The 25,746-nt window shown below is 39.2% G+C and overlaps 1 protein-coding gene across 4 annotated transcripts in view; it reads right to left on the minus strand.

The window, feature by feature from the left end:
* RERE (arginine-glutamic acid dipeptide repeats) overlaps window positions 1-25,746 on the minus strand; it is a 443,179-nt gene that overhangs the window by 225,691 nt on the left and 191,742 nt on the right. For all 4 annotated transcript variants that reach the window (XM_032863320.1, XM_032863323.1, XM_032863322.1 and 1 more), the window contains exon 3: window positions 5,181-5,251. In XM_032863320.1, the coding sequence (XP_032719211.1) occupies window positions 5,181-5,251 (71 nt within the window). The remainder of the gene's footprint in view (window positions 1-5,180; window positions 5,252-25,746) is intronic.

A 25,746-nucleotide genomic window follows, 5' to 3' on the forward strand; every position in this document is an offset into this window, starting at 1 on the left:
TGGTGGAGAGGGGACAACGTCAACGGTGCACGGAAGCTGCACGGGAGCTAATTTCTCTGCAGCCCCTCTCTGTTGTACTGTGGCAATCACCTTTTGGGGCAGGGTTATAGATGCAGACCGGGAATCTGAAATTCCAAATGTTCCTCCCTTGGCTGCTCACATTTGGCAATGAAACCAAGAGGGAGATGGTGTTCAATCTTGAATAACGTGGCCCCCATGTTCACAGCAGTACTGGAGATGTACCTCTGTCAAGGTAACTAGTGGTACTATGCAGTCTCAGCTACCCCACATTCACAACCAACACTTACAATGTATGCTGTCAGGGACATAAATGATACAAAAGCACAGTTATCCATGCAGAGTCCTAACAACTCACTGAGCCCTGAACAGTCAACTAAAAATACCATAATATCCCTAATGATATATCCCCAACTTCAGGGAATCTCTAAGATCAGGTTTAATTTTAACAACAACTTTTCCACTTTAGTAAACCAAACTGGAGCCAAGATGAATGGTATTTGCTCAAAATAATATTTGTAATAATTACATACCCTACCTAGAAATTCATTTCATATAAGTTAAAGAATCAATAACTATATAACTCCAGGAAACCAAAATCTTATTTTTTTTCTATTGTATGAATGATAGGAACTCATTGGAAATCCACAAAGAATGCCCATGTAGAATATTAAAAGGAAGGGCTTCAATTACTTATCTGTGACTGAAGAATTAGATATGAAGTACTACTACCAGAGCCAAACAAGGTACTCCTCGGTGTTTTACTACACGAAAATCACTAAACAATCTTGCAAAAAGCATTTTCAGACTTTACGATTATTTCTAGAGAGCAAATTCACTCCATTATACGCTGAAGGCCTAGATTTCTATAAAAATGGAATTTTACTGATTTTTTACAGTAAAAGCAAGAAAGAAATCTTTCTTTTGGGACAAAAGGTGAATGGCTTCCTTCACATTGATCCTACTCAGAGTGTTCTCCAAAGAGAATGGACGGACATCCAGTAATGCCACAGATGTCTGTCCCATTAGAAACTAAGGTCACTGAAGGAAGGAACTTTACCCTGCAGACTTCCGTTTCTTTCAAGGTGCTGCACCCAACAAAGCACACAGAGTAGGCTTTTGTTAAATGCCTACAGAAGACATTGATTAGGGGCGCCTGGGTGGCTCAGTGGGTTAAGCCTCTGCCTTCGGCTCAGGTCATGGTCTCAGGGTCCTCGGATTGAGCCACGCATCAGGCTCTCTGCTCGGCGGGGAGCTTGCTTCCCCCCTCTCGCTTTGCCTGCCTCTCTCTGTATCAAATAAATAAATAAAATATTTAAAAAACAAAAAAACAGAAGACATTGATTACCACCGAAAACATTCCTCACTGCACACAGGAATATATTGCTTCTTGGTGATACGGTGATTCCGACTCACTCAGGAACAGGACTCCGAAAGCAAATTAAGTCACACCACACACTGACCTAGGAAAGCTAAGGGAGTGCAGCAAGGGAAAGGGTTGAAGACGTTATATGAGCCCCTTCCAGTTAATTAATGGAGATCCACTCAAGCTGGCCCAAGAAGAGAGGCCTTTACTGAGCAGAAACAAGGATAATCCAAGAATCCCAAGGGAAGAAGCATTAAGACAGCAGGCCTCCCGAGAGCTCAGGGAGAAGGCATGCCCTCATTCCTGCTGGCCATCTACTGCTCTCTGCGCAGGTGCCCTGATCCTCTGTTCTTCCTGGCTTCCTGCCCTGCAACGTCAGCTTGCCTGTGACCTGTTCATGTTTGCCGACCCGGACTCTTGATTCATCCTTCCGGGTTTCCCCCCTCAGCTAACTGCTTCAGTCTCTCAATTATCTTTTCAAGAAACGCCACAAAGATCATAGATGGCCATTCCATATTACTACTCTTTCAAAAAGATAAAGATTGTGCCGGCTGCCTTATTATTTAGTTCAGAAGCCTACGGTACAAAGCTGCCTTATTTAATTGCCGATCCCTCCTTATTCCTACTCCTAAGCACACACTACCCATAATCCCACCTCACCTCTCCTGTCTCTTTGAGCCCCTGCTTTGACTACCTACCTGTGCCACAGATACTTCTGTCATTGTAGTCAAACACATCCAGTTTGGTCTCCTAGTCTGTAAATAAGCCTGATGAAATTAACACTCCCTAAAAGGATGAAAGCTTCCTAACAGAACACATAATTTGCTTCCTGTGAAAATGCTACTTTCAAAAGCAGCCTCTGCTCTGCCAGGAGCTCAGTCACTTTGCTCCACCACAGCTTCTGCCTATGCCTGTGAAAGTGCGGGCTCTAAACACATCTACCCATGTACCCGTGACTGTGGCCTTACATATTTCGATGGTTAAATGTTAACAAAGCAGAAGCCGTGGATCCCATTCCCATAGGCAAGATGACCAAATAAACTATCATCCACAACAAGGATAACTTTGAAAGCAAAAGGGGACACTATGTAACAGTTTGCCAGGTGTAGTATAATCCTGCACACAGAGACAACTATATTCCAAATCACGGACTCCGACTCTATGGGATGTACATAGTAGCAGAATCTAGAAGACAACCCAGGTCCCCACATAAAATCCGAAGACCCTTCTTATCTCTCACGGAACTAGTTCCTGGAATGTTACCCAGGGTCCTCAGTTCAACAAATTGGCATTATGCTAGTTTGGGTTACTGGTCATAGATGTTTCCTTATGCCCGCTTCTCAATTCCTTAACTTCCATCGTGTCTAACACTGTAATCTTACTTAATATGTACCATAAGGGCATTTGCCCAGTTTTTACAGTCCCAAATATACCATATGTTCAAAAACTCACCAAGGTAAGGGGTCATTCTAATTCATGGTGTAAACAAAGGAACACAGCTCTCAGTTACAACCCCAAACCAGAAAAGCTTAAAAAGATATACAATTAGTCAACAACATTTCAAAGCTATTGTGTTTTTGTTTTCTACTGCTCCACTTGCCATGCATGGTATCTGCTGTGGGCAAAACCAACTCCAATTTCTTCTTTTTAAAATCTTGCAGAGAAACTAAGCATATTTCCTTCTGTTCATCTTTTTCCCTTATAGCCTGGGTAAGCTGAAGGGAAAAAAAGCTATGATTATTCTCATCTATTAAGCTATCTTTTCGTAAGTAAAATTGCAATCAAGAAAAGAAGAAAGTGGGTATCCAGACAATAACTGCATTCTTTCTTCAGTAAATATTCTTACACAACAACTACAATCATGTGCTGAATACAGAACTCAACAAAAACAAGAGACATAGCAGTGTACAACTTACATACCGCGCCCACTCCCCACACTGTGTTTGCAGACAGCTTTAATGTGTTGTACCAGACCAATGCTGACGACAGAAGCTTCAGCTTTTATTGCTGTTAATACACTGAGCAATTACTGTAACTCAGCAGGAACCTCTGCCCCAAACAGCAACTATCACATTGTAATCAGCATTTCATAAGAAAAGCTGTTCAAACATGAAGGTACCTGCTAATGTGCTAAAATTGTACAAAAAGGGGTCTGAATCTAATAGGTTAAAAAAAAAAAAACCTTTGCAATTTTACTTCACAAGTATGTCTTTTCCATGGTGCACTGGTATTATGTTTGGTTTAAAAAAAAAAAAAAATCACACACAAAAAGGATAAGCAGGGACAGAGAAGTAGCAGTTGCTGCAAGCAAAAGAAAATTCATCAGGAAGACCACTGCCCAGATTTTCAGATGTCAGTGCAGCATCTGCAAAAAGATATCTCTGAAAAAAAATATTTAATAAATAGCAAAGACCTCTAAAAATGGCAAAACTTCATGTTGACATAAAATGGGAACAGAAAGCGTTTGATTTACAAAATTACACTTCAAGACCTCCTTGTAAAACAAGCAGGGAACTTAAAAGCAGCCTACCAAGAATAAATAAATCTTAGAAGTAAATGGCACTTTTGACTCTCTTTTAAAACAGTAAGCATGTGTTACTTAATGCAACAAAACTTTAGTAAGGAAAAATAAGTGGCATGCAATTTTTTTGAACTAGCTAACTTGGAATATACTAATTGGGTATTTGGGGTCATTAAAAATGATAAAAAGAAACAAAGGAGATGCAGAATTAAAGTTCTCTCCCTACTACATTACCTTTCTTTAGACTGAAGTATCACATACAGAATGTGAGAATACAGATATTGTCAAGTTACAAAGGGTTTTGGAAAAAAACATTCACAGAGACTTATACATACCTCTACCGAGCTAAAGAATTGGGATTTCTCTATACCTAAGAAGGGAGACAGCAGTTCACAACCTTCAAGTACAAAGATCCCTCTTTAATGTTTTAAAAGATCCCCCAAATGGCAGTACTCTGACAGTATTTCACACAGCAGTTATTTGAGGAAAATATGTAATAAGCTGATTCTTAACTGTGTACTGTCATTAAATATTAAGTGAATTTTTAAAAGCACGCCAGCATATTAATATATTTGAAAAGTAGTTGTACAAACACAGGAGAGGCATATTTTAGACTAAGAATGTTTATTTGCAGACCTTTGTAAAATCTCTACAGATATCCAGGGATCCAAAGTCCCAAGTGTGGGAATCACCAGTCTAAAACCCAGAGATTGCCTAAGGGGCAGTATCAACACCTCTAAATTTGGGGCTGGTTTGTAATAAGAAGTACAGTAGCCGTGCTATCCCCAAGCCAGAGTTCCTTTCCCCAAACTCCATCACCAGGTGACCCCAAGATACACTCCATACTCACTAAAATCTCTAAGGAAATGATAGTTGCCACCAAAAACTAGTCTCTGGCGCGTTAATATTCTTTTCTTCCAACTCACCACCAATTCCCAAATCTACTTTACTTCAGGCTCTTCACGATGGCTGAGAAGAAACAAACTACTTCAGAAACTCAAGAAAATCTCTGAAATTATTGTCAAAACAATTGCTAGAAAAATGAAAACTTTGGGAACATTGCTCACAGTACAAGCTTTGGAAGTGTTACAAAACCAGAAGGATACAACAGGTAACTGCCTTACACGTGTGGTGCAGCTGCCAGGCAGTGAGCACTCGGAAGTGGCCTGGTTATCAAGTCCACAACCAGCAAGAAGCAACTGAGAGAGACAGCGAATGCAACTGGAAAAAAAGAAGGCACAGAGGAGAATCAACAGCACATTTAAAAATGCTTACCAGTTTGAAGTCTTGAATGCTACAGATGAAATACGGCGTGTTTGGCCTCCGACTCTCGATATACACACAGTCTTTAAAAGAAAAAGAAATTTTAAAACAATGATATTTACCATTAAGGGAACAAAGACAGGGCCCATAAAGCCACTTCATAAATAAACACAAGGCAAAGTACATATCTTTTATAGAAAATTTGTTTCAAAGATGAATCGTAAATTACAAGTAAGTTTAAGCTAGAGGAAAACAGCCCTTGGGGTCTTATCGACCACTTTTCTGATAATTTAAAGAACCTGATAAAGCCTCAATTACTGTTTCCAGGGTGCCTGAAGAAGGGGGAGAAAGAAACAGGATTAACCATTTTTTGAGGAAGAAAATCCAACCAAGAGAATTACTTGATCACAGCTACACAAGACAAAATCTTGAATGTCTCATTCAGAGAGATGGTACCATGTCTTCACAAAGAGACATGGTTTGCCAAGTGCTTCTTTGTTTTCAGTAAACAATTTGTGAGGAAATCCATGAAAGATATAAAGATGACTGGCTTGAACATACTGTTACAATGACCTTTGCACCTAAACCAAGAAAAAGAAAGAAATCTAACCAGTTGTGGATAATTTACTATTAAATTTCAACTTAAACACTTTATGTTTTCTAATTATAAAGAAAACCAAGGCACCCAATCAGAGAAGGGATGCAGTAAACCAAACCACACTTTCCTCAAGGGATTAAGAGCGCTTTCTTAAATTACATTTGACATGGCAATGGTTGGGTAATTATGTCTAACATTCTCCACAGCTGGAGTCTTAAAGGGCTGCTCTTTTATTTTTTTTTTTTTAAAGAAGCAACGATTTTAAGAGAAGCAGTGGCTTTAAAGGGACTTTAACACTCTCCACAAGGCAACCCAAGATCATCATAAAGCTTAAAATAGGAACCTCTAAGTATTATTTACTGAGAACTAAATGCATCTGTAGTCAATCAAATTTTCTAAGGATAATAACCATAAGACCCACATTCGAAATGCTATTTGTTTTATCCCTCCTCATGACCCTTCATGGTAAGTGAATCTTAGAATAACTCAGATGCATAAGAATACAAGCAGATTCCTCTACTGCCTTATGTTAAACACGCAGAGCCAAGAAAAAGAAAAGGAGCAGAAATTTGGAGCCATCCATCCCATGGACAGCCCAGTACCACCACAAGCACTAGCTGAGCCATTAAGAGGTAGATCATGAAGAAAGCCCTCACCAAGGATACTTCCTTCCAAGAAACTTTCTGAAAGACATCAGGATTTCTGTAGCCCAAAGTCAGAAAAAGAAGAAATCTGAATGCCAATCATCTAGGCATCCAGAATGTCCCGACTGATTTCTCTACTCAGATGGAGACTCAACAACAAAGATTCGATCCCTGAATCCATGCAGAACAGTAGCTCAGGAATAAACTGCTGACAGAACTTTCTATTTTGTTCCAGGGTCCAGGATGCTAAATAACTCTGCTTAACATTCAGGCAATATCCATTTAACATGCCAATCATCTCAAGGAACAAGAGAACTCTTCCTACTTGGGTAGATATCTGTCTTCTTATCCCTAATTTGGTATTCAACTAAAAACATTCCCTACATAAAAAAACTGCAGTTCCAATCTGCACAATTTTGGAATAATTCTTAATTTCTGTGTCCCAATCCCTGATGTACAGAATACCAGTATTTCATATCTCTGGATATCAATTATTTACCTGTCTCACTCAACCTGAACACAAATCACAGTCTAGAGGCCTTCTTCTTCCTATCACCTCCTACAGAGAGCATTTTCTTCTAAATCTCATAACACTGTCATACCAGGCTATACACTCACTGACTTCAACACAAATGGGTCACTTCCCGACTAATGACTCCACTTCCTTAAAGTCCATGGGACCAAAATGTGCAGCACACAATGGTCTGGTCCCGCACCCCATCTCAACCTCCACTGGGCTACAGTATCCAAAATTCCACCACCCTGTCCATGCCAAACCCTTAATTCCTTCATTCCACCAGCACCTGCTTTATCATGAGTTAGCTCCAGGGCCATTACTGGCTCATGGCTCCTCTGAAAAGAAATGGCAACATCTCCTTCCTTAAAAAAGCTTTAAGTATACTTTTCATAATCCATAGAATCATTATAACTATAAACCTTCTAACTCTGAGGCTTAAAATATCTAGTAACTTGAATACAAAAAAACTTTCCAGAAAAGGATTCTCACTGCAAAGTTACATCAGGAAAATAATTATCTATAAATATACCTGGATGTAACACTCTCAGAGAGGGAGGAAAGGACTATACTGGGACATGGAGGACGACCCCTGGTATCCTTGTGCCTAAAAGCTTCTTGGCAGTGTTGGAGGCAGACTCTCGCCTGCTCACCAGAGAAACACTGCCATGAGGAATAAGGTGGTGTGGAAAAGAACCCTAAACCTGACAGATGGAATTACCACATTTACTTATTAATGCCTCGTTAACAGATAAAAAGTCACCTCTTTTTGTTTAAAAAGCTACTATGTCAGCTATTGACATAAAAAGCTACTACCAAAAAAAGCTACTATTGATCCTAATTCATATGTAAGAGACTAATAATAATCTGTAAAACAGGTCACTGTATCAAGTGATCTCTATCTGTATCTGGAAACTCATACATGAAGAAGATAAGCTCACTTCATAATTAAAAGACAAAATTTAAGTTTATTTTATGTAAGTAGTCCTTAAACACAGAATCACTAAGATCAGGGGTAATATAAATTAAAATTTTTCACAATGTCTAACTTGCCAAAGAAATGGGGAAAAATACATTGTTTTGACCTGACTTAAATTCATTTTAAAAATAAAAGCATGAAAAATTATTGTAGAGTCAAATTTTTCTTTATTACCCTCCCATAAAAATCAGAGTGATCCAACTGTACATCCTAAGCAACAATCTGGAATTAAAGTCTCACGGGAAAAAAATCTACTTATTATTACTCTTAGTGATTTTCAAAACAAGGTTAAATAAGGCCAAATACTCATAAGAAATATTTCCCTCTTGTCTCATTAAAGAAGCAGCTATTTAAGAAAATAATTTCATATAGATGTTTATGGCGAGCACAAAACTAAAGTGATTTAATTTGGCAAGGGCAAGAGGAGAACGTAAGTTAAGAGCAATGTTAAATTTTCAGTTGGAATATATGCCCAGTAATCTTTTAAAGCCAAAATGATTTGCCAAGAATTTCATGCAATTTATAAGTGCATAGATCGTCTGAGGCTGGTTAGAAAATTGGTTTCAGTCAGTTGAATCAATGATCCTCAACCTAAAAATCTCCCATAGCCGACACAAGTACTACAGACACCTTTTTTCTTAGAAAGAAAGGAAAAGCAAAGCAAGCAAGCCCCCCTCCTTTTTTTTAAACAAAGCCAGCAGTTCTGAAAAAAACTGAGCAAAGCTGAAGTAATCCATTAAGTGCATGATGCACATTTTCAAAATTACCCATACGAAAATACATATTTACAGATTGAGCAAACGGCTGCTGCAGGGCAAATACACGTATTTTTTTAATCTTAAAATCAGCAAGCTGAAATACGCCAGAGAAATGAGTGAGGCTATTACCATCGATATCAATTATTTCAAACAATACATGTAACTCCTTTTTTTCTTTACTAGGGGTGTCTGGAAATAAAACCACGGGTCTAGGTTGAGACCTGTTCTCTAACATCGAGCCTCTGCCAGGGAACGGATCACACGATTAAGCGACCTCAAATCCTGTACCCATGATCCGTGCAATGATACTGAACAGGGGTGTTTCTGGCTGTTCCTCACAACCTCAACATAGCTTTGCGTCCAAGAATCTATTGTGCCATCTGCAAACAACAGAGAGCATTTGCTAAGCTGGCGAACTAAGTCAGCCAAAACATGAAGGCAGATTCTTAAGGCAAAGAAAGCCCTCTCTGCTTTTCAATCCTCAGCAAATCAGCAGGTTTATGTAAATAGAGCAAGAGCATGGGCCTCTCAAGGGTAAAAACCACAGCCTGAAGCCTCAGGCAGTTTGTCATCCTGAAACACAAAGAACCTGTCAGCATCCTTCCTGACAGCCTCCTCCCAGAGCACAGTGGACACCTACCTCACCACCTAATTGAGCAAGCAGCGCTGTGAGCCAGCATTAAAGCTGCGGTCACAATGTGCAGGCGAGGCCCAGCCTGTGCTGGGCTCTGTCCTTTAAAGAATCTCCCTCCTGTTAATGCGCATCTGCCCCCTTAATCTTTGAAATACCCTCTCATCCCTTTGCAAGGCATGACAGCGCCACTGAAATATAATTTCTAAAAGAAACCCTTCTCCTTGTTTAAAAAAAGAGAGAAGAAAAGAAGAGGAAAAGCATGCACAGACTTTCTCACAAACACATTCCCAGAGACACGCAGTGTAGCACAGTGGTGGACAAGAAGGTGGACTCTCAGGACTGCTTCGTCCTTCTGTGTTCCATTTCCCTTACACAGGATTCCTCCACCCTGGACACCGAACCTTCCAGTGAGGTATCAGCCGACTGGTCTAATATTACAGGGTCAAAAGTCCACAGCTATCTCACTAGTTAATATGGCTGTTTCCGAACATCCAACATGCAAAAAGGTACGGAGCTACACGCGCATGTGAGAAACAACGCTGAAATCCCAACCCGCACTGCATGGCCTCCAAAGGAGCAGCCTCCGCATCTGTGCACCAGTCAAACCCATCACCATTCCTCACCTCTATAACGAGACACTACACTCCACAGTAAACACTCAAGAACTATACAAGGAGCAACTGACCTGAACAAAAATGTAAAAACAGAAAAGCACTTATAGGAGATCCCATTAAAAACACTGTTGTGTAACATCAGTGTGAACATAAATGTTATTTTCTAATAAATACTTCTTTAAGGATTAACTCAATTGCAAGATGGTCTACTTCCAGTTTTCTACTAGATTCTTTTGCAGGGATGGGATATACCCACATCACCTCGGAACCCCGGAGAACTAAAAAGGGAAAAGGAAACAAAAACTGGGAAAATTGCACCTCAGTAAGTGAAATCCTCTCAGTGTTTACCTCCATCCTGGGTTCTAAGCCTGAAAACTGTCACCAAAATGGACTTGCTACACCTTAAAGAGTCTAAAGCCAGTGGGAAAAAGATCTGAGGTAACATATCCTTGGTCCCTTCCTTTTTAAACTTCATGAAAATTAAATCCCACATATTCCAATGTCTACAGATTACAACTTAGCACTACAAAGTGAGCTTTTATCTAAAGACATGAAGTTGTATACTTCCAGCAAACATTCATCTCAGGATAAACCTCAATGCTGACAGGAAATTAAATGACGAGAAAAACCAGGTGGGAGGCTGTTTCAATTTCCCACCTTCCCCTTTTCTCCTCTAGAAGTCAAAAAATCTTCTAGTACATCAAAAGCTTAAAGACTGATCCAAAACAGTCACATTTCTAACTTGAAGAAGTGATGCTGGTGTTTTGGAGTAACTGCTGCGGCCAGACCCCACCCCATGTCTCAAATCAATCATCTGCTGCACAGAGTTGAGAACCCTGCCCTGCCAGCAGCAGCAATCTTACCAGTTACATGGATACGCTAAGCATTGGCCCTAGGTTGACACTCTTACTCAAGCAAAGAGTGTCTGAAGCCCTCTCACCACCATTTCCTTCCGCAAATGTTCCTCTAAAAGCCCTCCTTGTGATCCACACTGAATCCCAACTGCGAAAAAGACCCAAGCCAGCTGAACATCCAAACTCCAGTTCAGTGATGTGGAGCTCCTCTACAGTGTCTAATGACTGTGTGGAGCTTTTGTGCCATAAGAGAACACCCAGAATCTAGCTGGCAGGGGAGGATCTATTTTATAAATCAGTGGTGGCCATCTGCCCCATGGAAGCAAAAGGTGTTAGGGCATTAGAGACACGGGGAAGAGGCATTTCCAGCTTGCTCCCACTCTTGCTGCCCCACTGCACCTACCTTTCTAGTGCTTGGGAAGGTGGGTAACAACCCTACCCCCAAGTCAGTGGGTCCTATCTAAAACATGAATTCTCGGGGCGCCTGGGTGGGTCAGTTGTTAAGTGTCTGCCTTCGGCTCAGGTTATGACCTCAGGGTCCTGGGGTCAAGCCCCACATCAGGCTCTCTGCTCAGCGGGAAGCCTGCTTCTTCCTCTCCCACTTCCCCTGCTTGTGTTCCCTCTCTCGCTGTGTCTCTTTATGTCAAATAAATAAATAAAATCTTAAAAAAAAATAAATCTGCGATAAAATCCCTATTACGTTGAGGCTGACTGATTGTTAATGAAAAACAATAGGTCGTCACCGCAATGATCACAACTGCAACTAATTTGTACATTTAGGAAACCAACTCGAATAGAATTCAAACACTTCTAGGAAGGCTCTGCCCAGTAATCGTAGGAAAAATATAACCAGCGACAGGATGGAGTGAAGCTTCCACTCTCCCCATATGGCTGACAACAAACAAATCCCTGGTCTGATCTTCTGGTGTCACATCCCGCAGAGCAGATTGCAAGCAACACTGCTTGCTCCTACTCAGAAAACAATGTGCTGGGAGCCTGGGCTTTACAACAAATGGTTCAGCCAATTTGCAGTGCTCACTGGAAATACACAAGAGAATTCTCTACGCCTGAGCTATAATTCTTATTTGGCAAATGATTTTATTATGAACTGGTATCATAGCGAATCCATTTTCTTTACAGGTTTTCTGCTGGTGTTTAATGGACTGCCAGGACGATTTAGATTTCATCTATTTAAACTCATTCAAGCCTGGCTCCTGATTGTACAGTAAATGGAACATATTTCTATTCACGGAAATTAATGACAGTTAATTGTAGTCTGCAGTTCTCAATTTTCTAAAAGCAACTGTTCCACAGTTGAAGCACCAAGCTACAGAATTTCCCACACCAATTGTTTTTTTGTATTTTATAGGCATCCCCATCTTTTAAGTCTTTCTTGTAAGACTACTGTATACATTCATATATAACATTTCAACCCTTTCAAATATTTATTATCAGCTTTTTAGAAAGAGGAATTAAATATAACTAAAGGCTGGGAAAATAAGTTCAGTTATCAGTCTGAACAGACAGATGGTTCAATTTTCATGGATTTCAGGGCTAGTGTCCAAAATCTATAAAGAACTTAGCAAACTCAACACCCAAAGAACAAATAATCCAATCAAGAAATGGGCAGAGGACATGAACAGACATTTCTGCAAAGAAGACATCCAGATGGCCAACAGACACATGAAAAAGTGCTCCATATCACTCGGCATCAGGGAAATACAAATCAAAACCACAATGAGATATCACCTCAAACCAGTCAGAATGGCTAAAATTAACAGGTCAGGAAATGACAGATGCTGGCGAGGATGCGGAGAAAGGGGAACCCTCCTACACTGTTGGTGGGAATGCAAGCTGGTGCAACCACTCTGGAAAACAGCATGGAGGTTCCTCAAAATGTTGAAAATAGAACTACCCTATGACCCAGCAACTGCACTACTGGGTATTTACCCTAAAGATACAAATGTAGTGATCCGAAGGGGCACGTGTACCCGAATGTTTATAGCAGCAATGTCTACAATAGTCAAACTATGGAAAGAACCTAGATGTCCATCAACAGACAAATGCGTAAAGATGTGGTATATACACACAATGGAATACTATGCAGCCATCAAAAGAAATGAAATCTTGCCATTTGCAACGACGTGGATGGAACTAGAGAGTATCATGCTTAGCAAAGTAAGTCAATCGGAGAAAGACAACTATCATATGATCTCCCTGATATGAGGGAGAGGAGATGCAACATGGGGGGTTAAGGGGGTAGGAGAAGAATAAATGAAACAAGATGGGATTGGGAGGGAGACTAACCATAAGTGACTCGTAGTCTCACAAAACAAACTGAGGGCTGCTGGGGGGAGGGGGGTTGGGTGAGGGGGATGGGGTTATGGACATTGGGGAGGGTATGTGCTGGGGTGAGTGCTGTGAAGTGTGTAAACCTGGCGATTCACAGACCTGTACCCCTGGGGATAAAAATATATTATATATTTATAAAAAATAAAATAAAATAAAATTTTAAAAAAATAAATTAAAAAAAATAAGTAGGCTAAACTTACTATATGGATTTAGATATACACACAAGATACATGACACAGATTACCAACTACTGTACTGAATTGCTTCTAAAACTGATACTCCATTTACAGAAATTTACCTCTGAGTTTTATTTACCAGACAATACAACAATCCCATGAGTGAGTTCTCTTCTTGAGTTATTAGTCTTTCACCTAAGCATCCACACATCCGTCTAGGAGATGCTAACAGGAGAAAAAGGCATGCAAAAAAGCACCTTAAAAGAAACTTATCAAATCAAGACCCAAATAATTTTAAGGCAAGCATCCAGAATTTGCTGCCCCAAAACTAGAACCACCAGAATCACAGACCGACAAACTGCAATCCACACACAAGAGAAGTAAAGGAAAACCACAAGCTACCCTTTTCATTCCTTTCTACAGCATGATATTTACATCTACTCAACTGGGTCCTGAATCATAGTTACAAAACCATGTCATGCCCTGTTCCATGAAATTCCCCATGCTGTTGCCCCTAACAGAGATGCTCTGCCTCTACCTAGTCCTACTGTAATTCTGTCCAAACTCCAGGACCCAAATCAAAGTCTTCATGGTCCTTCATGTCTTCCCCACTATCACCAACGTATAGTCTGTCCTATTCAGTTGGCATCTGTCCACTCACTGCCTGTTACTAATATAAAACATCACTTGAATAAGTGTAATTTCTCCCTATAAAATGAAGATCAAGGACTAGAATCCTGTCTACCTTTGTATCTTGCCCTTCCTCACCTCCACAAAACTCCTTGTACAAAGTTATAGGTACAGAAGATTGGATTCTTATCAGCTGATCAATATGCTGCTAATACTATTGCTGACGTCTAACATACCCCATTAAATTCTACTAGTGTATTTAAAGACTATTTCAGGCATTAAGTTTAATTCTCTGCTTTACAGAATTTTATAGTTTATGTAATTTGTATAAACTTCTAAGAGCAAATGAACCCTATTCCCTGACTCACTTATTCTATCCGTACCTCTTCCCTCTCACACTTAAATCATTATTTTCTTTTATTTGGGTTTTTGTTGTTCTTGCTACTGTTGTTTGGTCAAGTGCTTAGTTTAAAATTAAAGTCAAAAACTAAAGGTATCTTTGTGGACTTCAAGCTCTACTGCAAAGCTGTAATCATTGAGACAGTATGGTACTGGCACAGAAACAGACACTTAGATCAATGGAACAGAATAGAGCATGCAGAAATGGACCCTCATCTTTATGGTCAACTAATCTTCAACAAAGCAGGAAAGAATGTCCAATGGAAAAAAGACAGTCTCTTCAACAAATGTTGTTGGGAAAATTGGACAGCCACACGCAGAACAATGAACCTGGCAAATTTCCCTACACTACACACAAAAATAGACTCAAAATGGATGAAAGACCTCAACGTGAGACAGGAATCCATCAAAATCCTTGAGGAGAACACAGGCAGCAACCTCTTTGAGCTCAGCCACAGCAAATTCTTCCTAGACACATCGCCAAAGGCAAGGGGAGCAAGGGCAAAATGAACTACTGGGACTTCATCAAGATCAAAAGCTTTTGCACAGCAAAGGAAACAGTCAACAAAACCAGAAGACAACTAACAGAATGGGACAAGATATTCACAAATGACATACCAGATAAAGGGCTAGTATCCGAAATCCATAAAGAACTTATCAAACTCAACACCCAAAGAACAAATAATCCAATCAAGAAATGGGCAGAGGACATGAACAGACATTTCTTCAAAGAAGACATCCAGATGGCCAAGAGACACATGAAAAAGTGGTCAACGTCGGTCAGCATCAGGGAAATACAAATCAAAACCACAATGATACCACCTCACACCAGTCAGAATGGCTAAAATTAACAAATCAGGAAACGACAGATGTTGACAAGGATGCGGAGAAAGGGCAACCCTTCTACGCTATCGGTGGGAATGCAAGCTGGTGCAGCTGCTCTGGAAAACAGCATGGAGATTCCTCAGAAAACTGAAAATAGAACTACCCTATGACCCAGCAATTGCACTACTGGGTATTTACCCTAAAGATACAAATGCAGTGATCCGAAAGGGCATGTGCACCCGAATGTTTATAGCAGCAATGTCCACAGCAGCCTAACTACAGAAAGAACCTAGATGTCCATCAACAGATGAACGGATAAAGAAGATATGGTGTGTATATATACAATGGAATACTATGCAGCCATCAAAAGAAACGAAATCTTGGCATCTGCAATGACGTGGATGGAACTAGAGGGTATTATGCTGAGTGAAATAAGTCAATCAGAGAAAGATAACTATCATATGATCTCACTGACATGTGAAATCTGAGAAACAAGGCAGAGGATCATAGGGGAAGAGAAGAAAAAAATGAAATAAGAAGAAACCAGAGAAGAAGACAAAGCGTAAGAGACTCGTAATCTCAGGAAACAAACTGAGGGCTGCTGGAGTGGAGGGGGTGGTAGGAGGGATGGGGTGGCTGGGTGTTGGACACTGGGGAGGGTATGTGCTATGGTGAGCACTGTGAATTATGTTAGACTGATGAACCACAGACCTGTACCCCTGAAACAAATAATACATTATATGTTAATAAAAATAAATTTAAAAACCTTAAAAAACTAAAGATATTTTAAGAATAAAACTTCCAGTCAATTTCACATGACTGAATAAATATTGAGACCTCAAATTTTCATTAAAGATCTTTAGTCCCCTGTGAATTATAAAATGTAATTTTGTAAGTACTCAACAGGTATTTGGGGGAAAAATTCCACCTATACAACTATTTCCAATGATCTATCTTAGGATTCTACATGCGGTTATTTTGCTTTAGAACATATACATCATTCTCAGGCTAAAAAGTATTCTTTTGGGGGATATGTGGGAGAAGGTGAGATCTTGTCTGGTAATCTGCCATTCACCTCTCACTTTTATAATCGAAATTAGCAAAGATCTATGCAAGGTAGTAGTATTTAAAGTACCTAAATGCCTCTTGATTCCCAAAATGAAATGAGAGATTTAGTTTATTGTTTGGACTGTAAGAAGCTCTGGATGCTTTCTATCCGAAACTGTACTCAACACACATCAAAAAAATGATTGCAGCTGCTCTGGGCCCATATAAGACTTAATGAGACTTTTGCTTTTTGTAATTTATACCTTGTAAAAATCATGTTTTGAACATCTGCTGAGATGAAATGAATCAGAACTTTGGGGGAAAAAATTAGACTTCTCCATTTTAACTGAAGTAGTAATAGACAAATCCTGTAGAGATTATATTAAAGTTAAAAAATAAAAACAAATATGCTCTACAAGAAAGAGAATCATAAACTCCTAAAACATTCACACAGAGACTTCCTATGCACCAGCTACATACCAGCTAATGTCAGAGATACTGAGATGAATAAAAATACAGTCCTTCCCTTGCCAAGTTCACCATTCTAATATCAGAGCCAGGCATGAAAACAAGTAAGTCACTGTATGTCTGCAATAATTTTAATTGCACATGTGTTTTAGTCTCTGTGCAGAGACTGCTAGCTAAGTGTAGCATTCCTTCTCCCCTTCTTCCTTAGTAACAGAATATCTGATGTCTAGAAGGTTCTAGGGCCACTTAGAATAAACATGACATTTCTCAGCTTCCCTTATAGCTGATTTTATAATATGACTAAACTCTGGCAGGGGATATAAACAGAACTACAGTATTTCAACTTCTGGGGACTGATTACTGAAAAGAGGCAGCCCTGCTCTCCTCATCCTTCCCATTAGCCTAAACGCAAATATACTGACTGGAGATGGAACATGAAACATATCAAAACTGCCAGTGGGGATGGAGGCCACACCCAATAAAATTAATAAAACCTTTGGCTATAGCTAAAGAACCTGACCAAGAATTTACTATTCACAATTCAGCATTTCTGGCCACGGAACACAAGTATCTTTAAATTATTTTAAAATGGGGCAAAATATTTAAACTACATTCTTGAACAGAGTGATTCATGAACAATGATTTGGGGGAAACATTCAATTTTTTTTTAAACAGGAAAAGCTAGGAAGGAACAAATAACCCCAGCAAGTATGTGAAAACATACAACACAGTGAGCTCGATTCAGAATGACTCAGACAGTCTGAACAGACAGCGGAGCATTACCTTTCAGTAGGGTTAGCAATCAGTCCCCAAAGGCCGATAAAACAAGGCAGAACAAAGTCCACAACTGCCTCCCTGAAGAGACTACAGCTACGCCAAGCTTCTACAGCCGCCTCTAGCCTGAAGGTTTCACAGGACGTACACAAGGGATAGTAACTTCTGCACACTGACTGGCATGTCAAGCAGAAGGCAGTTGACAGCGTCTGCTGGCACCCCTCAGGGTCTCCCTTCCTTCTCCACTTCCACGTAAGCTTGATTTTAGGACTTGAGAGAGAGTATGTGGCTGCTCCTCCAACAAAAACACAGGAACCACTGATAACCAAACTTTCTGGAACATGTGATCATTTATAAAAGTTAAAGCTGACCAGAATTCATAATACACTAAATTCTTGGAATATAATCCATATTTTACTTCATACTGGAAAGAAGGCATTCTCTCTAATGTCACAGCTTTATCTCCTCCTTTCCACGCCATTAACTGTGGATAAAAAACAGAGCACACAAGTGCGTCTGATCCATTCTCTGAAGTGAAGATATACTATCCAGAGGTAATGTGGAGTCTCCTGCTCTACCTAGAAAACACTTCTGCAGTTTCAAAACCACAAACTCAGTCATTTGCAGAGGCCAAAATCCCATGGTACATCAGGGTAATTGGAAAGACTTACAATGGCAGTACATTAAAAATCTTTGGACATCCAGATACACCTTTTAACTCAGCAGTTCTATTCCTAAGGAGAGTGAACAGAAATGAATAAATGCTCACCACTGTTGTTCATAAAGGAAAATATTTGTTAATAACCTAAAATCCAACAATATACAAGTCACATCCCTGGTACCTATTCATTACTGTGGGTGCACCTAATATTTTTCGGGCAGCAAGTGCCTTTAGTAACCTATACACAACTCTTCAAAAGCAATTTTGTTTTAAATTCACACACGAAAAAGTATTAAAATACTTACCACAGTATGAGAAAAAATATTTGTAATTATATGTATTTCTTAACTGACTCCTTAAATAATAAAATTTACTAAAGTTTACTGCCTTAATAACCTCTTATAATTTCAAAGTCCTGGTGAACATAAACATTACTTTCAGATGTTTTTCTCTCTGTTATATGATATGGGAATATCTGTGGCTCATACTGGTGTCATAGGTACTGCCAATATCACTATGGTTTATTGCCTATCTTCCTAACTAAAGCATGACTGAATGCTAAATGTCATTTGAAAGGTAATGAATCAGTGAAAATAAAGATACAATTTTTACCCACTCAAGTTTATAGTCTCCTGAATTCACTGTCCCCTTGGTTGACCATGGACCCTTCCAGGTTGAGAATGCCAGTATTCTTGGTATAGAAAGCAACAATAATGACTCAGATTTATAATTACTGGCATGGCAATAAATTCAGAACATGTTAATTTCAAAAGCATTATTACAAAACTCTGAACAGCATAACCCCACAGCGTAATACAAAAAATTATTAATGTCATGGTTTTGAGACTTTTATGTTCTGCTTATCTGAGCATTTCCATGTTCTTCTCTGAATGTATTATTTGCTTATCAAAAAGAAAAGAGAACAAACACAGGAGGGGAAATTAGGAGAAAGATAAAAAGAAAGACCTATAGCCAAATTTTATAAATACATTCACAGGGCAAAGGCACCAGGTGAATATAGAGGCGAGAATATTAAAATGGGACCACCTGCCATTAGTACAGGAACAACACTGAAAAGGGAGTTGGAGACCCACCTGTGGCTGTAGTAGGAGCCACAGCACTGTGTATCCTAGCAGCTGGGGATGGGGGGTGTGAAGAGAAGTAAAACATATGACAAAACTGCTGCTTTCTATGAACAAGAAGCCTCAACCCACCAGGACAGGAATGCCAAAAGCACGGCAACTCCATGATACCAGATATCCACTTTCTGGATAGTTGCAAACTTCAAAAGCATTCTAGTTTATGAGCCTGAAAGATGGCTCAAGGTTCTTCTCCTTCAAAATGTCTTCTAGCCAGTACACAGAGCAAGCTGGACAGGAGGTGTCCACTGCCCAGCCTGAAATGTGAGATATAAAATCCTCTGTAAGGAAGAAGCATAACGTTCCTCTGAGGGCTGAGAGCTGCTAGAGTTAATTCTCAAATACAAACCTCAAAACTTGAGGTGTATTTTTGCACCATGGAATCGTGGTAATTAAAACATTACTTCTTAGCTTTTTATTGTTCCCAACCATACAAAAACACAGCATAACAGGTGAAGCTTTATTTTTTACATTTACCTTCTCTCTACTAAAGAAGAAAAAAAGTATAATTATACAAAGTATTGTTAACATTCCCTCAATCAATATGGTAATTGTATGTACGGTACCTATGTTTTACAATACCAGCACAAGAGGATGACAGGACAAGCACGAAAACTAAATATCACCTAATAACAATAGTAACAGCCTGCCTTAGAGCCCCACACACAGCTTCACTAATGGAGCACAAATTAAAATGTTAATGTAAAAGCTGAGAATAATGAAAAGTAACATAATGAAATAGTATTAAAAATCTGTTATAAACTCACTCCATATTCCCTTTTTAAAAGGAACTTAAAGCCATAATCAACCCCCCCCAACATTTTTTCTTACCATATCTCTATTGATCGGTTGAAAGTGAGCCACTAACACACCACGTGTCAAACATCGACATCTGCCCAGCACACAACGAAAGCCAGAAAGAGGCCTACAGCCTTCCGAGGGAATCTAAAACAACTCTCTCTCTGCTTTCTACAATTCAGTTTTTACACAGTTTACTAATTATCACACAGAACATCACTGAAGAGGTGTTCCTTGTAAAGGCAACTGAATAAGGAAATTCAGAAACATAAGTAAGTGAGAAAATAAATTCAGGGGTCAAATGAGTGAACAAACATAGAATTTCTTTCATATGCAACCTATAGTATGCTGCCTTATTAGTTTGAATGCATATTTAATGGTGAAATAATGAAAAAGATTTAAAGGTACTGGATATTTTATGCATACACAATGACAAAGGGTCATTATATACGAATTTAAGAGACTTGTTAAAGTGACTTTAGAAGTCTACCCATTTCCAGGCATTTTAAGCCTTAACTTAAAAGAACCAGGTAACTTACTTATCGGCTCCCATCTATTTCATGGTACTTAAAAATCTATTACAAAATTTATATTAACACAAACACAGGAAGGAAAAGAAAAGCGTATTTTTACTTTTGGTAGGGTAGGGGGCATTTAGGTATCTTCAAAGCAAAACTCATGTATACAAGTATCTAGTCCTCTAGTATTTAAATGTTTTACAAAAGGAAATCATTCTTATATACATACACTTTAAAGTAATTCAACACACATAAAACCCTGTTCCATCTTTAAATTCACAGACAATGTTTTTAATCTTGGAAAGTCTGGTTTTCTCAGCTGGTGAAGCTGTTAGAACAAACAGACCGCGGCATCTGGAAAGACGACAAACACATGGGTCAACGTCAACTACAAGCCAATCCCTGTCAAGAGCAGAGCCAGATTCCTGCATTTCAATTTCAACGATCCTCTCCAACTCAAATACCACCATGCCACTTCAAATCAAAATTGTTTCCTTTTAAAAATAGCTTTTTACAAAACTGATAGAGTATAACAGATTAAACAACTCTTTCAGCAATTTCCTTGGCTACTACAAAGCAAGGCATCGATGTATAATTATAATAAGGGGAACATTTAACAATTAATTGAGCCCACAAAGCTAAACCTCCAGAGCTTCGAGTTCAAACGCTTGCTCACCAAGCATAAGGGCAGAGGATTTTAACATAACTGCAGGAAATCTCGGTCCAATTAGACTCTAGGTAAATATAAATCCTGTTTCACTGTGACTGGGACCTTATTTGTCACAGTCCATCAGGCTGATTTTGGTATCCAGCTAGGAGATTCAAACAAAAGAACCCCCACCCTCTCTGTTGTCTCTCCCCCACGCTGTGGTGTTAATCCACTTCCTCCAGGTTCTGTGCTAGACAGAGAATAGCTCTGGAAGGCTGCTGGCTTGCTCTTATAAGCAACCAACAAATAAGACTCCAAAAACTTACCACCCAACTGCGAGGTGATAACGTCTCTGAAAATATTAATGATTTGTGCCAGTTTATAATGGTGACATATTAACTAGTTTACTTTCTTTCCTCATTCAGCTTCTATGATGTAAACACACTCAAAAGTTGTACATACAGATGTACATACATCTGTACACTCAAAAAGAAAACAACACATACAGGGCTTCAAAGTGGTATCATTTGGGACAGCAACTACTTCAGAGGGTATCTTCTCCACTGGCAAACTTTTTTTTTCTTCTTTTTAAGACTTTCCCTTTTTTTTTTTTTTTTTTTTTTTAAGTAATCTGCTACACCCAATGTGAGCCTTGAACTTATAACCTCAGGATCAAGAGTAGCATGCGCGGTCAACTGAGCCAGTCAGACATCCCATCTACCAGCAAACTTCTTGAGAAGAATTAACCCTGAATTGATGGAAGAGAGGAGGATGGAGATACCCATGACGACATCATTCATAAGGCATCTATGCCTCACAGCGTTTGATGGGAAGCAGGAAAAATTACAACTTAATGCCAGTAAGTTTCAACAGTACAAACAAGTAAAATTATTTTTAATTTAACTGGATAAATAAAGCAAATTCCATTTTTAAAGTAGCACAAAATACTAAGTAAGGAAAGAATTTTTTATTTATTTATTTTGTTTTGTTTTATTTGACAGAGAGAGCACAAGCAGGGGGAAGCAATAATTTTTCTAGAGGTTAGTACCAAGTACACTAGCCTGAATCATAGAAAATAAACCTTTTAGACAACGTCTTTACAAGGACAGTAGAGTGACTCTAATATCATGACTCCGAGTTCCTTGCCATGTACTTCATCTGGGCTAAAAATTCAGATCATCTATGAATCTAGAGATGGCAAATATTCCCTTCCACAACTACACCCAAGAAAAACACTCAACTGATCAGAGCACTCCTTCCAAATGTACTACATTCAGCCTCTACACCTGGAAAAGATGAAATCTGTTTGCCATCTAATTTAGATGATCTATTTTTCTCATCTGGTTTGGTCTTCTTTACTGTTCATTCTACCTTTATCATTGTTGTTGTTCCATCTTGTGTGAAAACCATGTTCAGAACCTGACAGAGAGGATAACCGTGAAATGAAAGGGCGATAGGTAAGCTTGCTCTCTTACCTGAAAACAGGCCATAACAAGCCAAGCTACATACCATCAATTTTTTTTTTTTTTAAAGAGTTTATTTTATTTGACAGAGAGAGAGAGAGGGGGCACAAGCAGGGAGAGCAGCAGGCAGGGGGAAAAGCAGAAGCCTTCCTGCTGAGCAAGGAGCGTACCCTCGGGCTCGATCCTAGGACGGTGGGATCATGACCTGAGCTGAAGGCAACCGTTCAACCAACTGAGCCACCTAGCCACCCCTACATACCATCAATTCAAAAAAAAAAAAAAAAAAGTGGGCTTCTAAGTCTCTTTATCAACACATTGAATATAAGGGGCTCTTAACAAACCCTGCATCCCACCTTTTTTAAACTTCATATAATACTTTAAATTAGCTAGATAAATAAACAAAGGCTCTACCATGACCCCCCCCCCAAAAAAAAGGGGACATCTTTCTATGTTCAACATTATATACTCCAGAAAGGGTCTCAAGACGTAATAACCAAACTTGGTAACCAAAGCCACCAAAACAAAAGCTCTCTATCAACTATGTCAAACCTGAACTACAGCCAGAGAGAAGTTCAACTTGGATGCAGACACATAAATACACCTAACCAGGAACACACCATGAATGACCCACCAGGATGAGATCCTGAACAGCCAGAGCCTACATTCAACAGAACCCACATTAACATTGGCAGAGATATTTGAGAGCAAAGTCTGCTCTCAAAATAACTTTAGTCAGGAATTCGATGGATTTTCCACACTTTATTGATTTATTTTTTGAGTATCTGCACTGGCAAAGAAGCTTCCTAAGAAAACTTCTGTATGAGCCTACTCCTACGTCACTGAATAACTTCATAATAGGTCACTAGTCGGGCAACACAGTGAGGACTAGTGAGCATTCCACCAAACATTTTAAATATCTAAAGGATTATATAGGGCTAAGAAAATGAAATAATACAAAATCCTAACAGATTTCATCAAAGGGTCAAAGATTTCATCTTTGGAGAAAAATCACATGCATCTTGGGATCCCTGTCATGTTCAACAGTCTTCAGAGGCAAAACCTGAAATGACTGTTTAAGAAAGGGGCAGCTGGGGGGGTGGGGGCATGTGGAGGGAGCAGGCAGTCAAGCCTAAGAGATTTGCAGACTTTTGTGGCTAGCCAAAAAATGGATACCACAAGGTGAGAAGCCATCTCCTTTTGAAGTTCTGAAGACAGAAACTTAGTGACTATAAATACTTTCCTTTAGCAGATGTACACATCTGAAAAGAATGAAAGACTGAAAAACCTGTGATTAAAAATTAAGTAACCCAAATTAACTAGAGTGGGAATTAACCTCCTTAAACTGATCTGCACCCTTTATCTCTGCAAAGATTTAGAATTAAGAAAGATTTAAGAGAATCAATACTATATTAACATTTTCTGGGTCAATAAAGAAAATCAGGATATATGTGATATTTTTATTCTTTTTATAGTTAAAAAAAATTTGGCTTGTAACAACAGACCTGAAATTCCAATTTTGAAAAGTAACACTTACCTAGGGCTTTATTATAGGCCTGGCCCTTTCTAAAGTGGCCCTGCGTGTCTGTGAGTTCACTCACTTACTCCTCATCACAGCTCTTCAAGTGGGTTCCCTGATCCCCATTTTGCCAAAAGAAACAAAAGCACAGAGTTTGTTCCTTGTCACCTCCACCCATCTTCAGTGGCTGAACTAGTGGACTGTGCTGGACTGTCTCTTCGTGTGAAATGGACTCAAACACGCAGTCAGGACTGAAACCTAAATGAGTTTCTGCCCACCACTGAAATATCTAAGACTCCTTTACAGGTTCACTTCATCCACAGGTCTAATCCACTTCACTTACAAGAAGGGTTAAGTACTTGAGAAGGTTTATGTTAATAGATCCCTTAACAATAGAAATCAAATATTAAATTAATAAGCAAGTCTAAATGCTGAAGATACTACTTTATCAATAAGACCAATTATATTTCAAAAAAGCCTTAAAAGTGATTGTTAAAATTTGTTTAATTTACAAAAGAGTTAAAGGTAAGTAAACTGAACTTTTTAATTTAGAGCACTGTCCTTTAATTATAACCTCAACAAACTGAATACTGAAATCAACTTTTTTGTATGCATACTGTATGTGCGTGTGTTTATGTGTGTGTGCGCACGTGCAGTCTTTTCTACACATAAATATAAGCCTTAAAAGACCCTTCCCAAGAAAGTTCTTAGATCAACTGCTCTGTATATGTGTTTACTGCCCAACTCCTAAAGGAGATGTAGCTGAGACAATACTATTCAAGAGTCTACCCAAGAAACAGAGTGAACCCTCAAGAGTAGTCACTACCCCTACCTATGCCTATAAGTATGTGGGGAATGAATGAGGAAGTGCCTAGAATGTGGGATCCAGAAAACAGAAATGAGTAAATTGCCAGCAAGCTACACTCCTGAATTTGATGATTCACTGCTCAGAAAAACAGTTTCAAAGAATTACCATTTAACGTGTTCTTACCATTAACAAGGGTGATTTTTAAATGGCCATATATGAAACATTCTTGTTTCTTTTGGAGTACACAGTTTTACAATATATTCTAATTCAGTGGTTCTCATGTAGATAATAACTTCTACTATAATACTATGTATTATGTTGCAGTTCCGCAGAAAATGCTCCTAAAAATAAAAGGGCTTATATAAAATACAGAGAAACGGACAGATTCCTCAAAATTTCTACGCAGCTCAGAAATCAGATTACTACATTTCCTCCAATCAATAATTATACCTCAAGAAAGAAGACATCCAGGCAGGCACCCCAGAGTGGCTGAAGGCTGCTGTAGAAAATGTTTAAAATACGTAAAGGGCCACCTGGGTGGTTCGGTCAATTAAGCGTCATTTCAGCTCAGGTCATAATTTCAAGGTTGTGAGATCGAGCACTGCACTGGGCTCCACACCCAGATTCTCCTTCTCCCTCTCCCTCTCCCTCTGCCCCCACCCTCTTCCTTTCTTACAAACAAGAACAAAAAAAAAAAACAAAAACAGCAGATTGGGGCTTGAAGGCACCAAAAGAATACAAATTAACATGGGGCTTTTGT

This window comes from Lontra canadensis, unplaced genomic scaffold, assembly GCF_010015895.1.
Source record: "Lontra canadensis isolate GAN:19392208 unplaced genomic scaffold, GSC_riverotter_1.0 scaffold25, whole genome shotgun sequence".
NCBI classification, from domain to species: Eukaryota; Metazoa; Chordata; class Mammalia; order Carnivora; family Mustelidae; genus Lontra; species Lontra canadensis.